At 39.6% G+C, this 14,967-nt stretch overlaps 1 protein-coding gene across 10 annotated transcripts in view; it reads right to left on the reverse strand.

The window, feature by feature from the left end:
* Positions 1-6,342: 6,342 nt before the first annotated feature.
* Positions 6,343-14,967, reverse strand: part of PDLIM5 (PDZ and LIM domain 5) — a 128,558-nt gene continuing 119,933 nt past the window's right edge. For all 10 annotated transcript variants that reach the window (XM_075751592.1, XM_075751591.1, XM_075751593.1 and 7 more), the window contains 3 exons: positions 14,203-14,323; positions 10,214-10,329; positions 6,343-9,563 (listed from right to left, as the gene is read on the reverse strand). In XM_075751592.1, coding sequence (XP_075607707.1) covers positions 9,474-9,563; positions 10,214-10,329; positions 14,203-14,323 — 327 coding nt within the window. In that variant the 3' untranslated portion in view covers positions 6,343-9,473. The remainder of the gene's footprint in view (positions 9,564-10,213; positions 10,330-14,202; positions 14,324-14,967) is intronic.

Consider the following 14,967-nt stretch of genomic DNA (forward strand, 5'->3'; position numbering starts at 1 on the left):
TTACCATATAAGATGGGAAGACACGAAGGACAGAGTAGCAAACACTGTTACAATTCGAAGAAACTAATTTGGAGTGTTAATTTCCATCCTAGTTGATTCTGCAAACCCCTGCCAGGAAGAAATTAGAGTCTTCTCTCAACGTGCTCCCTGAAAAACAAATTATTTATTATGTTAATTCATATACATATAGATAGAGTAGGCTCACACTTGCACTCAACAGCGATTAGCCCTGAACTTAAATTAATTCAAAATCTAACCGATACATAAGCCTCCAAAGATGTATTTTTGGCTCTCTGCATGTGGGAGAGCAAAGCTGAGTGCTGCCAGCGTGCTGCTGGGTGGAGGGATGGGAGATCACCAGCGGAGAGGCGATGAGCAGGGGCATTTGCTGGGACAAACTGGCCTGGCTGGCATGACGCAGCAGGACTCTGCCCGTAGGGAGACAAGAGAGAAGAGGCAATAGCTTCCACAGCCACCCCGCCGGGAAAGAGACATCCCCCCCCGCCCCCACCCTGCATTTTGCAAGGCTGGCATTCCTTCCGGTGTAAGAAAAATTATCTATTCGAGGAAGGGAGCTGGAGCCTGGATGCAGGTGGAAATTCGTAGCTCCCACGTATTGATTTTCATTTAACTCTTTGCACCCTTTGTGCACGCAGGGCTACAGGTATAAGAAGCCACGACTGAGCTCCCTCCTGCCCATGCCCAGAGGCACCAAAGCTGTGGAGGAAATTTGCCTTTTCTGAAGGTGACTTAGTTTGTGGTCTGGGTTAGCGCTCAGCACTGGCCCGCATTCACTAATTGCTCTTCTGGGGAAAAAGAAGACAAATCCCCTTCTGGACATTTTGGAAGCAGCTCTCACTGTGTCTGTAAAGAAAATACGAAATGACTGAGATCCAACTAACTGCAAAAAAATGTTGGTGATTTTTTTTTTCTTTTTTTTAAACAAAGTTCATTGAAATCAGCCCACGGATTTTTAAGTGATACATCCTTTCTCAGTGTATCAGCTCATTACAATTCACAACACTATAAAAATATAAAAGCTGATTCTTTTTCAGGCTGCAGCATGTCAATACATATTTTAAAATATAGATAATTTTCCATAAAAAAACCTCCATGTTAATAGCTTGCGTGCTGGAATTAGGTGTTATCACTACCTTAAATTTCTGGGCACAAGAAACTGCACATAACTTAGTCTTTGATATAAAACAGTATTTCAATATTTTACATGTATTACCAATGTATTAATAAACTATATAGACAGTATAACACATGTACAGAACACTTGAAGTAAATGTTACCTGCTTGCCTCTTTTTGAAAAGCGGAGCTACAATTAGCACATCTACTCCATCACTTTCCAAATTACGACTCGTGGTTTCACAGTAGTACCATAACATTGTCTAACTAGTGATCTAATGCTCCCACAATACACTGCAACCCTCAAATACTAATTGCCATTGAGCAGAAAAATACAAATTCTTCTACAACAATCATGTAACTGTCTAGAAAGAAGAATATGGTATTAAGAAACCTATGCCAAAGCTCTGGAGACCTTATCAAAGCCAAACTTTAAGCAAGAAAATACGCTATTGCTGATTTTTGGGGGGAGTATCATAGACTGCATCAGAGCATTCTAGAAACTGGTTTCCACCAAGATACTGCAGACATCCACTTGGAATAAATGAAAAAGGAAAGCCTCAAAAAATAACATCTCTCCAAATTTTGTGGATGGAACAACTAGGCAATTATGAGATGTGTTCTATTAAAAGTGTTAAAAAATAGTTAATTAGCCACATACTTGGGAAAATACATAAATAAATAAAGAAGAACATGCAAGATTTAAAGACAAACTTGCAGCCTTACTGTAGTATAGTTTTACTTCCATTGATACACACTGATTATTTTAGAGAAAGCCCAACCTATTTGCTTCTCCAGATACCACTGGTCAGAATTTCCCAGTAATGCTCTACTGATTGTCAGTGGGTACCACAAGGGGAAAAAACCTCACACAGCAGATTAACTGCACTTGGGTTGTTTAAAGCCAAGTATGGTAAGTCCAAGATTGGACCCCAGGAGCTGTAAATATTAAGTTGCTCTGTTTTATACCCTACCTTGTCTCCAACAACAGGCGCAGGCTGACAACATACAAAGAAAAGCTGGCCCTGTATTTAAAGAAAAAAAAAAAAAAGTCCTGCCCTATAAAATGTAATTTATTCTTTGCGCACAGCAGGAGAGGGTAACCGTGTCACGATCAACGCTTTCAATAATGGAAGCGAATATAAAAAAAAAAAAAAAATACTCCAGTGATTTTTGAGAGATCTGAATAATTCTCAATCCACCCTTAAAGGACACTTTGGAGGGTTTACATAATTTGGAGCAATGCTGCTAGGACAACATAAATGGCAAGAAAACCTGAAGAACTCGTGGGTAAAACACACAGAGAGTACCTCAACTTAGTGCAAATACCAATAGTTCATCTTTCACGCAGAGCCAAATTACTTATGAATTTACCATGCTTTTTGTTCTCAGAGAATATTGATCCAAGCGCAAGATGAGTAAAAAATTTTTATATTCTATTTGAGTGGAAGCGTATAACAGCTCAATTAAATTTCATTGAATCAGCAAGGTGCTGGAGTAGGCAAATTAGTTATCAGGGAAAGATTTTCTCTTTCTTACCTGACCTGTTACGGTTCATCCAGAGGCACTGAATATCTGAGATTTGAGAATTTAAATACACTGCTAGGAAGCAGTGTTATTTCTTATAGCGATGTTCCTGTCTCTGGATAGCGTGGTACTCAACTGTTCTGTCATCTACTGAACTAGAGCTTTCCTTCAAGTAGATTTCAGACACTTAATGGAAATCCTGCTAAAGCCAAAGGCCCAGATCCTTAGTTCAATTCTGATCTCTCTCACTGGGCAAATGTAAGCACAAAATTAATGTAGCTTTGATACCATTCATTTTTAATTTGGAAAGGATTAAGTTGAAATCAGTGAGGCTGTATCTGCTTAGGTTATCAACATCAATACACTTGTATTCACGTTTCCCTTTTGCTTGATGGATTTCAAGGGAAAGAAAGAGTTTATGTGGGATATAATTACCGCTTTGGTCTAATATCTTGAGTTACTTTTCCAGCAGAAACTTCTGGGTGGGAAAACTTGACACTTCAGAAAGCGTGCCAAAATTTAGTGCAAAATTTATATTTACTAAAGGAACATTTGACATTTCATTGATGCATCACAAAGAGAAATAAGGGACATACCTGACAGGATTATCTTGTACTGAAATACTGTAAAACAAACAATGGCACTGCCCAGCAGTAAGAAAAAGCGAAGCGAATGCATGAGCACTGAAAGGAAATAACTGTGATCCTCTGGAAAGTGTGAGTATTACTCAGAGCACAATGACACAATCCTTAGTTTCACAGGATAGGAGAAACCTTTTGAAACATACTCAAAAAGTTGAATATTTTTAAAGAGTTTAAGATATTTCCAGTGCAAGTACAGAAGTGCTTTATTACAACTTGCATACCCTTACCATCTTAAACATTTTTGAAAAAAATCTTATAGAAAATATTTTTCCAAATTAGCCATTGGTGAATTTTAATATGGCGATTTTAAATTTCTTTAGAGACATTTTTGCTTGCACTCCATCTTATTACAGCATGTCGTCCTGACACAAGTAAAACTTTCATGAGACCTCTAACAACAGACAGTGGTTTTCTATGCCCAAACTTCCATACACGTGCTAGGTATTATGAGGGATGTGAATGCTTTGCCCTATTTTTCAGTTATGAGCACAAGTTTCCTATCTATGCCAACCTCGATTTTCATGGTAAATGATAACAACAAAGATTGTTAGGTATAGCAATAAAGAGCAATGTAAGAGCTCATTATAAGCCCAATTCATAAAATTACAAGCTGTAGTGTGCAGTAGGCACAAGTAAAACTGAAAACCAAGTTCAAGCATACCAAACGAGATTATAAACTAGCTGTTGTTTTTCTGTCTGGGAAAAGCAATTCTTTAATGACCTTAGAAAAACAGCTAAATATTTTCTTTCATAAATTCAAGAAAAAGCCATACCACTTTTGAGACTTCTGCTGGGCAGCTTTTTCTCCTCTCTCTTTTCCTCTTTTAAATTTTAAATACTGCATAGGAACCATTTGCTCTGTGAGGTTCCCATAGTTAGGACCAAACCCTTCTCAGAGGAATTTTGGCACCTTATTAATTAGTTGGTTATGAGAAGGAGCTGCACTCTTTCAGTGACTCCTATTTTGCCATCAGTAAAGTGTGATCCCATAATAAATTTCCATCAAGCAAACTATTTCTGGTAATTCCCCCTAATTAACACCAGACTGCTAATAATAAATTAGGCCCTATGTGTTTCTGATATAAGCAAGATCTTCTCTGAGCACAAGATATTAACCAATGTCCCAAGAAAGTAAAACTCCAACCTAAATTAAGTCTTTGCTGGTAAAAGGATTTATGTGCAATTTTGTGAGAAACCCTTTGAAGATCTCATACAGGGCATTTTGACCAGCAAACATTTTGAGTGACAGAGAGATTTGTTCTGTGCCGAGCAGTGAAAGTGGATTTATTGTGAAAACACACTGTTGAGTTTTAAGCCTATAAATCTTACACTGGATTACAGTGTCTTAATGAATGAATGACAGATCTCTTTTTTTTTTTTGTCGGTGCATTTTAATGTTACATGACGTTGTGATTGATAGAAACCAAACCTTTGCCATTAAAACGTCAAACGCAGACTTGATGCCTTTAAAAGTTTGGCTTCTGGAGTTTAATATACTGTTTGCAAATAGACTTGCGTTTGTCTCGTTCATAGCCTAAACACTGAAGGGGAGGCAAGTTTTCTGTAAAGTTGCCTCTAAATTTTATAGAGCTGTGCACAGTGTTTTCCTTTGCTTGTGTAAATAATGGGAGAAAACAACAGTGCATTTGCCTATTTAAGAGATCCTCAGCTAAGGAGAGTCTTACCAGGCTGGTATTATCATGAAGTAATTGGCCATGCTATAGTAGACAGTTAAGTATCCTGTGGTGAAAGTGGAGACTGCTGCGTGCCAAGGCTCAGTACAGGATCAGACAATGCTTGCCAGAGCAGGAAGTATCTTCTTGGACAGTCTCAACTTAGGAAAAATATTAGAACACTTCCAAACAAGCATTGCAAAGTATTCTAGTTGGGCAGTAGACTGAAGTAAAGATAGCAAATAAATAGCAATTGGACAATATTGAGTTTTACATTGTTACATATTCTACAGTGTTCAATACCGTATTTCCATCTTCTGCTCCATCCTGAGAAAAGACGGAGAATCAGAGATTCACTGAACTTGGATACGACCTCTGGAGATGAAGGGACCTTGTCTAGTCCAAGAGCCATGTCCAGTAGGGTTTTGAGTATCTCCGAGGACAGAGACTGTGCTATGTCTCTGAGCAACCTGTGCCAGTGTTTGACCATCCTCACAGTTGTCCTGTCACTATGTACCACTGAGCCAAGTCTGGTTCCATCTTCTTTACTCCCCCCCTCCAGGTATTTATACACATGGATGAGATCTCCCCTGAGCCCTCTCTTCTCCAGGCTGATCAGTACCAGCTCTCTCAGCCTCTCTTGTATGACAAATGCTCCAAGCCCTTAATCATCTTCCTGGCTTTTCAGTCCAGGACATCCATGCCTCTCGTACTGGCAAGACCAGCACTAGACTCAGTACTCCAGATGTGTCTCACCAAGGCTGAGCAGAGAAGAAGGATCCTCTCCCTTGATCTGCTGGCTATGCTCTGCCTAATGGAGCCCAGGAGGCTGATGGTCTTCCTTGTCACAAAGGGGACATCACTGGCTCATGGTCAACTTGGTGTCCACCAGGATCTCCAGGTCCTCTTCTGTAAAGCAAATCTCCAAAAAAACTGAAGAACAAGCAACTTAAATGATACATTTTCACATGCACAATCATGACTTACTTTTACTGACTATGATTCAGAAAAAGAAAACATCCAACAACCACAAAACAACTGAGGACAGATAGAGTTTGGGGTTTTGTGTTGGGTTTATTTTGTTTTGTATTTTACTTGTAATTAAATTTGCAAGTGTGAACAGCCAAAATTTGATGACAAAGACTATTAAACACAAGCAAGCAACTCACCAGGACTTAACAGCTGGTTGTTTAGTGTAAAACAATGAAAAAAAAACCCCAGAAATTCAAACAAGTAATCTGTGAACTGATGTAGTTCCCCTTCTTACTCCGGTTTGCAAAGCCACTCATGTGGCTAGATGACGCGAGTAGCTCCATGAAGAAAGAGGTACCCAACTGAACAGACCAACACACCGAACCACAACTCAGCTTTTGCTTTAAGTTTATTGCATTGTTATATTAAGCATTTATATTTACACATAATTCTGAATTGTTTAGTTACAATATATTGAAACTGTTGTCATCATTCATAAAATTATTCACTTATGAATACCTTTTACCTTCAAACAGAGTGAAACTCGATTCTTTTACAGGCACAGTTTTGGAAGAAAAATAATTACTGACTGAAAATGCATGCAAAAAACTACAGTAGTTAGGCTACTAACATGTCTCTCCTGACTTTCTAACATTCCCTCAAAACATGAATGCTATACATGTGTTGTATGAAAAATAGTTGGGAATCTCATGAAATCCCCAAATGACGATGGAACGGTGCTGATTTTTGCTATGTCAAGTCTGTGGTCAAATATACATATGTATATGTGTATATATACGTATGTCTCTCAATGTACACGCATATATATGCGTGTGTAGAGCAGTATATATACATACACATACACACACTCACACGTCAAAATATTCTAGAGGTAAATATGCAGGCTTACAAATAAAACAAAATACAAATATACCAGTATGAAATAGACCTAAACAAGAAAAGGTAATAAATATTCAGTGAGATATATGGCATTATTATAAAGTGCTCTACTAAAATCTCACTTATAGAAATAATGATAAAAATTATGTTCCTTTTAGTTGATTTATATAATTTGGTAGAGCCATTAAATATTATTTATGTATCAGTGACTCTATGCTTCCTTTTAAATTTTAAACAAATAGATAAAAGCAGAAATTAAAGGGCAAAGCAGCTAAATGAAGCAGTACTATTGGAGCCTTCCAGGCTTTTATCCTCAAATTCATCAACAACTGCAAAATTTCAAACCCTAGAGCATAAGGATTAAGAAATACAATTCCAATTAAAATTACAAAACTAAACAAAATCAATTTGATTTTAAGGACACTGACAAACCGAAAACTTTCTATCCTATTTTAAAACAGCAAGGTTTGAATTGCAGAAATTACCAAATGCCTTATCCCGTGCTTTCCCATCTTCTTTCCTGACGCATGTGCAATATAGCTGCACTGAAACCTAGTCTCTAGGTCTCATTTCTCCACTTTCCACCTAATTTCAAAAGCAACCTGGCTCATATCTTGGTGTATCTTAATCAGTCTGCTCCTACCCTTCTGAATTTTAGCCAAACTCACAAAAGGGTACATCTACAAGTGTGTAAACATTTTAAACAGCTTTATGCCATTTCTTCCGTACCACCAGAAGTTAAAAAAGAAACGTGGTAGTATTGAAGAAAAACAATTTCAGGATATAAAGTGAAACAGCCCCACAATGTCAACCTGTCTCACTGAATTAATAAGAAAACCAAATAGCTTTTCACATTTCAGTACAGCAATTTTGGTTTTCTTTCCTCCTCTTTTGTTGATCCTGGTTACAATTGCTTTACTCAACCATGGCAACTTTTTGTGATTTTCCCCATGGTTTTATGGATAAACCTGTCCTTTGTATCAGTAAAAACAAAACAAACCACCAAAAAAAAATCCCCAAACCAAAACAAACCCCCTCAAAAACCAGTAAATGGTTACTTTTAAGGCCTACTGGAAAGAGCCTAAAGACTAACAATTCAGCTCTGACATCCCAGTTGAATTAAACAGCATGTAAGTTCCGTTTCCTTCAGGAAAGGGCCCCCTTCTCTGTTGTGCAACTCTGCCGGAGCAAAATTCGCCCCGTGCAGAGGGTCACCACCTCTTCCCTATCTGCCTACAATTGCTCCGTACCACTTAAGCCCTAATTTGAAGTTAAGTGGGACTTAGCTGGTGCACAGGCCTTGTGCTGAGTCTCTGTATGAAGGCAAAACTCATAACAAGCCACAGAACTGGCTACGCCTCCTGGCTCGCAGTATGTGCATAATGACAGCATTGTCTCTCTGCTCCCTTGCAAGAACTGAGAGATACTGAGCTGCCTAACTCAATATTATATTATTTAACAATATATTCCTTACAGCTGAGGGAAAAGAAGAGAGAAATAAAACCTAAAGCAATAAAAATCCTAACAGCTGAGCAAGAAAGTAAGTTTTTGGTACACTACCGGGCACACCACCAATATACATATTCATGAGCTACATGGTAAAGAATGTAGGGAGAGAAAAACAATGTCCTCAGCTGCATTTCAGCAGTTTGCCTCCTGCAACACCAGAGTCTCACATTCTGGATATAAAACACTGTTACCTGCAGATTCAGTGCAACTTCCCCTTTCCAAGGCACTCAAAACTATCTAAAAACCTGAACTGCAAACACAAGAGTATAAGTCGTCGTGTCCCATCCCCCCCTTATTGCTAAGATCTGATCTGACATTTCCATCCTGTCAAACACACCCTCACGAGCAGGTTTGTTTGGCTGGTGTTCCGGTAGCACGTGAGTTAAGGAACAGTATCCCATTTATGTTTTCTTCTAAGCAGCAGCTTCTAAACTATTCTTGTTCACCAGCATAGCCACCACTCCACCTCACTGCTTTGTTAAAGTCTCTGTCCTTTGCAGACCCACCAGAGATTTAACTGCCAAAGGCACAGGGATGTGTAATTGTGCAGGAGGCTTCCTGCATATGAGTATCAGATGAAATCATCAGCTGTTGAACTATATATTCCATATAACCTTATCTTTGCTTTGTGTTCCTCTTTAATGGAGTTTAGCTGCAATACTTCTGGACACGCTTTAAAAAACATCAGCGCAATAATGTGATCCGGATCGCTGAAGCCAATCTCCTTTTATTTGTTGAATAGCAGCAAACCCAAGACTTCTAACATCAGATATTTATTTTCACAGAGGTTTCACTTCTCATACGGAAGCATGTATAAATGTGGCCATGAAATCATGAAACCAATACAGTAATGTGCCAAGGATAGAAGTAAAGGCACTGTAATCGTCTGACTTGGGTGTAATTCCCAATTCCTATCTTTTTGTGAAGCAAAACCCTAACCAATAAAAGCTCTAAAAATTAGCATACAACTCCCCCCCCAACCCCCCCATGTTTCCACATTTCTCTTCCATTTTTAGAAAAACATACATAAATAATTTTAACCAATTGTTGAACATGGACATTTTAACCTTTCTTTCTGCTCAGTATATCTGTTACACAAGATGAACTCCAGCATCAGATGTTAATAGAGTGGGCATGTTTCTTGCACAGTGGCTTGTCCTTCTTGGAGAAGAAAGTCTGACCCTCCAAACTGTCACTACATACCTGAAATGGGATAAAAAAAGAAATTATCACCCAATTCAGATGGATGGATTGCATATGTTATTCAGAATGCCAAATCATGGCATCGTACTACGCACAAATATCTTCAAAGAATAAGAATTATTATGTTTTTCTCAGGGATACTCATTTAGATGCAATACTAATGGTTGATGTAAACATAACCTTCCTTTCTTTAAGTCAATTGGCTCTTAACTGGGAGCAGAGTTAGGTTTGGCATTTAAAAAAAAACCAAAAACAACCCAAACCAAAAAACCACCCCATCGTGAGGATTGGGGCTTTCTTTTGGTCATAAAATACGAGCAGGTAATACTTTGGCTACAGTGTCTTTAGGTCAAAAGCACTCCTGCCACTTTAGAAACGCAGCCCATTGCTGTATGGCCTCGAACGCTTGCTCCGAGGAGGTAAATGCCAAGGGTTAAACGCTAGGACACATGGCTGCAATCCAGGCCAACTCCTCTGGACCGCTGCCAAAGGCTCACAATAGCAACACACCTTCCAAATAACTGGGAAAGTGCTATTTGTTTGGGCTCAGAGGATTGAAAAAGGTTTGAGCTGTTAACTCCTGTATCGGTCAGGTTAGCACAAGCACTGCTGCCATGGGTTTGTTTAAAATGTAGACTGGCTTTACTTACTGAGCATACAAAGCAAGTGTCATGCCAAGTGTGGCCCAGGGCTTCAAGAAACCTGTCTCCGGCTTCAATGGGGAATTCACAGCCATGGCACATAGTACCGAAGAGAGCATAGTAATCTGCAAACACAAACAGGTTTGAAGATGAAGCATACACAGAAAAGCAAGACCAACCCTTTGAAACCTTTGTGCTTTTCTCTCAATGGCAGTGGCTTTGCACTTGTCAAGTTTTGTAATGCTGGGTACGCTGAATAAAGAGCTCCTAGATCGAAAGACTGGGATGCCTTCCTTTCCTTGCTAATTCAGTTCTCATCCCCTTCCTTATCCTTTCAAGTGAGCAACGCTTCCATCTTCCTGGTGTTTCATTTCCTTGAAATCAATAGCGTGCTCGCGGGGGAAATGCGCTCCTTACATTCTCTCCGGCTCTGCCTTGAAAGCATACCCTGGCTGTGCACACAACAGACCCCTCAGCAAGTAACGAACTCCTGCCCACATTCTGGCACAATATTTACTCCAGACTGGAATACACAAAAAATCACACAATCATTAGGCTTCTGTCCTAAACAGAGGCTAGCAATTTGGATCAAGTCAGAATAGTTTTCTAATCACTGAATTTATTACATGGCTCTTTCAAAAAAAAACCCCAAAAAACCAAACCCCAAACCAAACCCAAACCTGAGGCTTTAGCCAGTGCTTTTATTGCATTTAACAAAAAGTATCAGTGGGGTGTCAGGATGGTTATTACTGACTGGTACCACTGAAGGGTATTCGCACCATCCATTTTTAGGCACTGGATTGACTCTGTCCCTCTGGAGGCTCCCCTGGAGCCAGCAGAGAAGATCTCTTCCAGCAGTCTCAGAGAGCAGGAACCAAAACCAAGGGCACCGAACTATTCATATTCCCCACTGAATGCAGACCTTGAAAAAGACAGACAGGGCAGACTAGCAGGATAAAATACATGTATAAATTTGGGTGGGAGTCAGTGACACCCACCCCTATTCTCATGGTCTCAGTGTGTGAAACTCGCCTCTCCACGTGTAGAGCCATCTCAGGGGCTACAAGTCACCACAGCCCTCCGCTGCCCACCTGTGCAGACCTAAATTTCACCCCAAGTTGCCTGGCCTTTTCCATTCATTTCAACTCTCAAACACCTCATTCTAAGAAGGAAATGCTTTTTTCCTGCACAGAAGACAAACAGCATTAGTGCTATAAGACAAGAGAGTTTGGGATCAACACGCTACCATGCCAAATGCATAATGTCATGCAACATTACATCTTCCTAAGATGAACTACAGACAGAATGACAACCATAATGAAGCTTTAGATTTCATCCTTAACAGTAACACTCTGGCTCTGAAGAAAATAAGATGTCAGGGGTTGTTTTCAAGGAGTTCTATAAGGAGTGGCAAGCAAGGTGCAAGGAGATTTTGTTCCTCTACTAGATGACAGAGATCTGCTGAAGCTCTAGTGCTTACGCCAACAGAGCCTACACAGGCTTATCGTATGTGTCAAGCATGAGGGAAGAGTCCTGTTTCGGTTTAGTAGGACAGCATTCTGTATGATGACCTCAAAAAGCATCATCATAGGAGGCATCTCAGCAGGACGGGAAACATAAGCATTCCAGAAAAGCAAAGGTCTTGATGGCTGACAGAGTCAAGAAACCGCTTCACCGATCGCCTTCATTAATCCATGCTACTGGCATGAATTTGCAAGCGTTTAAGCAGAAGACAGACAGTAAAAACATCAAATAGTACAACACCTCTGTCCAAAACCCCAGAAGGACACAGTCTCATGACCGTACTGTTTCAGCTCTTTGCATTCCAGTTTGTACAGAATCTTTTTCTGATACCCTCCTGGTGCCAGTAGTTAAAGACTTTTGTAAGTTGGCCTGTGGTTTGTGTTGATAAGTTTATTGGCTTTTCTTCTGAAGAAAGGGCAATAGATAAGGCAGAATGAAGGGCATCAGCTTTCTTTTGCTTTTGCATGCTTGAATTGCGATACCACAGAAGTCTTCCAAGGCAGACTTCTCATACAGTCACATATCAATGCTTCCTGCACACAGCATTTTCAAAACTAGGTTATTAACTCTCCACTTTAAAAAGTTCAAAGTTGTAGATATCTGCACTTTTAATTTAATTTTAGCATTGACATCCAAAACCAGAACGTTTTGCAGATTAAACCCGCTTAATACTAATAACTAATGCTGTTATAGTTTCAAATACAGATTTAAAATTAGAAGCCTTCTTTGCACTCGGAAGAAGTAAAGTTGGCAATGACATTTACTCCTTATTTCTTTGAAATTAGTCATAGACTCTTAACTCCAGCTGGACTAAAAGTCTTTGAAGAATGAATATATCTCAAATTAACATCTAGTTAGAGAGCCAGAGCCATTACAATGTATCATTGCCAATAACACCTCACAGAACGTGTCTACATTAACCGTGCTAGCAATGTTCTATCTCAGAAATAAGCTTTGCAAGAAGTATAATATTCTTGACATTTTATCCCAGTGTTTTCTGCTCACAGTATAGAAAAGTGTGCATTTGTGCACAGGAGTTGTAACAGTAGCACAAATCAATACACCGCACAACATATGGGTTATTTGGTGGCAAGAACAAGAATTCAATATTAGCAGAACAAACCCGGTCACAAGCTTTCCACCCAAAGGGGAGTTATCGATTCCTCCAGTACTATTTTTGAATCATCAAATGGTTTCAAGATTAGGAGCTTCAGATTGTTTCAGGATGAAATTTCACCATGCTGTCACACTGGAGGATGCTGCTTGTATATCCGTTTCCTCTGCTGCTCCACTAATTCAATAGGAGCAACACGTTACCCCACTTGTGCCACTGAGTTAGCAATAACCTACCACGTCCTTTCGTTATCTGCCAACACCTCATTAAAGCTGCTCTGACAGAGAAATTTTGGATAAATTTTGCCTGCTTTCCTCACCCTTTCGGTACCTAGCACTCTCCATGGCACCTGCTGCAAACGACTGTGGGATCAACCCAGAAGGAAATCTTTGCTCCAAACAGGACACCAGGATCTCAAGCTAAATCTCTTCCTGGTCAATTCACCTCCACCTCTAGTTAAACTACAATGCTCCTTACAGGAGAAGGAAAAACACAGAAAAAGTATGACTGATGGTTCTACCATGGATGTGAAACAGCATGCAGTGTGAAAATAAATTATTTTGATGCAATTTTGTTTCTTGTCCATACTGTGGAATTGTTTTCCAAACATTATCTCTTTCTTCCATAGCCCGAAAGGGTATGTGGAAACTTTTAAGCAAACTAGGAAACCAACATAAATAAAAGCTGTTCATATTAATAAAAAAAGATATGATTATCTGGAAGTGCTAAAAACCAAATCATAATGCCTCTGAACTTCTAAGCCACATCTTTCACGTAATATTGCTCATCAGGCTTTCAAGTGCTATAATTGTATCACTGTATTTTTCCCCTGACAGCCTGTTTGGTTTTTTTTTCATCCCAAGCTTATGTTCAACAGATGTTACCCCTGATCCTGCAAAACACTTCCTGGGCAGACTGCTTACTCTTGGAAGTCCCTCCCGGCTGTGAATAAGGCTATTCAGTGTAAAACATTACTCAACTGCATTTGCTTGTTTAGTAAATAAGCAGATTTACATAAACTCCAGATTCTTTTAAATCCAACTAGAAAGTCACTCTAAAATTAACACTTTACTGTATCACTGATAGAGCTCAGGGTTTAACAAGAACAACAAGGAAAACCACTGACAAGAAGCCTGCTCCTGCCGAAGCCAATAAAGAAATTCTCACCAACTTCTGTTGCAAACTCAAAGCGTCTACAGCACTTGATGCTGCTTTGAATTGACATATCAAAGTTACATGAATTTGCTGGGATGCTTCTGAAGTGTAGCTTGAGAGAAAAGAATTCTAATTTTTTTTCCAACCTTATCAAGCTCTGCTTCCCTGCCCAGCCGCAGTAAACTTTGGTTGTGTTGCTTCTTACCCGTCTCACAGTAGGGATCGCCGTCTTCTAAGTGGAAGACGTTATTGCGGATGGGGTTATGACAGGCCACACACACGAAGCAGGAAACGTGCCAAGTTTGTTTCAAAGCATTTATTACTTCCTGTGGGGATTAGAAAAAGTGTTATTAACACATTATTTTGATGTGATGACTAGATTGTGGTGACCATGCCTCCACACTCGATTTGTTTCAAGAATACTTTGTTTCCTATTGCTACTTTGAAAATGGCTTGTGCCCTCAATTTCTGCTGATGTTAAACTTAATGAGGTGCTTTATTTATGGTACATCTCCTTATTTGTCATAAGCAACTTTTCATTTTTTGGAAGGTTCAACGTAGGGTTGGACAGATTTAAAAACTCGTTTGTTCGCCTTTTCCATTTTAATTGAGATCTCACCCACCATGGTCCCTTGAAATAAGAAAAGCAGCATCTCTGACATCTCCTCGAGCCTGTGAATAGTTAATCAGAAGACATCACGACTGCTCTGTGTTGTTTTGGAAGAAGCTATAGTGCCAAATATGACCTGAGAATTGCGCCGCCAGATCCCTGCGTGACCCCAGTTACACAAGAGCCCAGACATTGCTGTCTGCAGTAAAGCAGTGGACGATCAGCTGGCGGGCTCAAATTAGTGATATTAGTGCCGAGTAGGATAATGCGTCTTTCTACACTACCCCTGGGACTATTTCAGTACTTCACATCTAGCCAACCTGCGTGTTCCTCAGTGCTCAGTTTAGCTAAGGAGGATTA

The sequence above is a fragment of the Balearica regulorum genome, chromosome 4 (genome assembly GCF_011004875.1).
Source record: "Balearica regulorum gibbericeps isolate bBalReg1 chromosome 4, bBalReg1.pri, whole genome shotgun sequence".
Lineage (NCBI taxonomy): Eukaryota > Metazoa > Chordata > Aves > Gruiformes > Gruidae > Balearica > Balearica regulorum.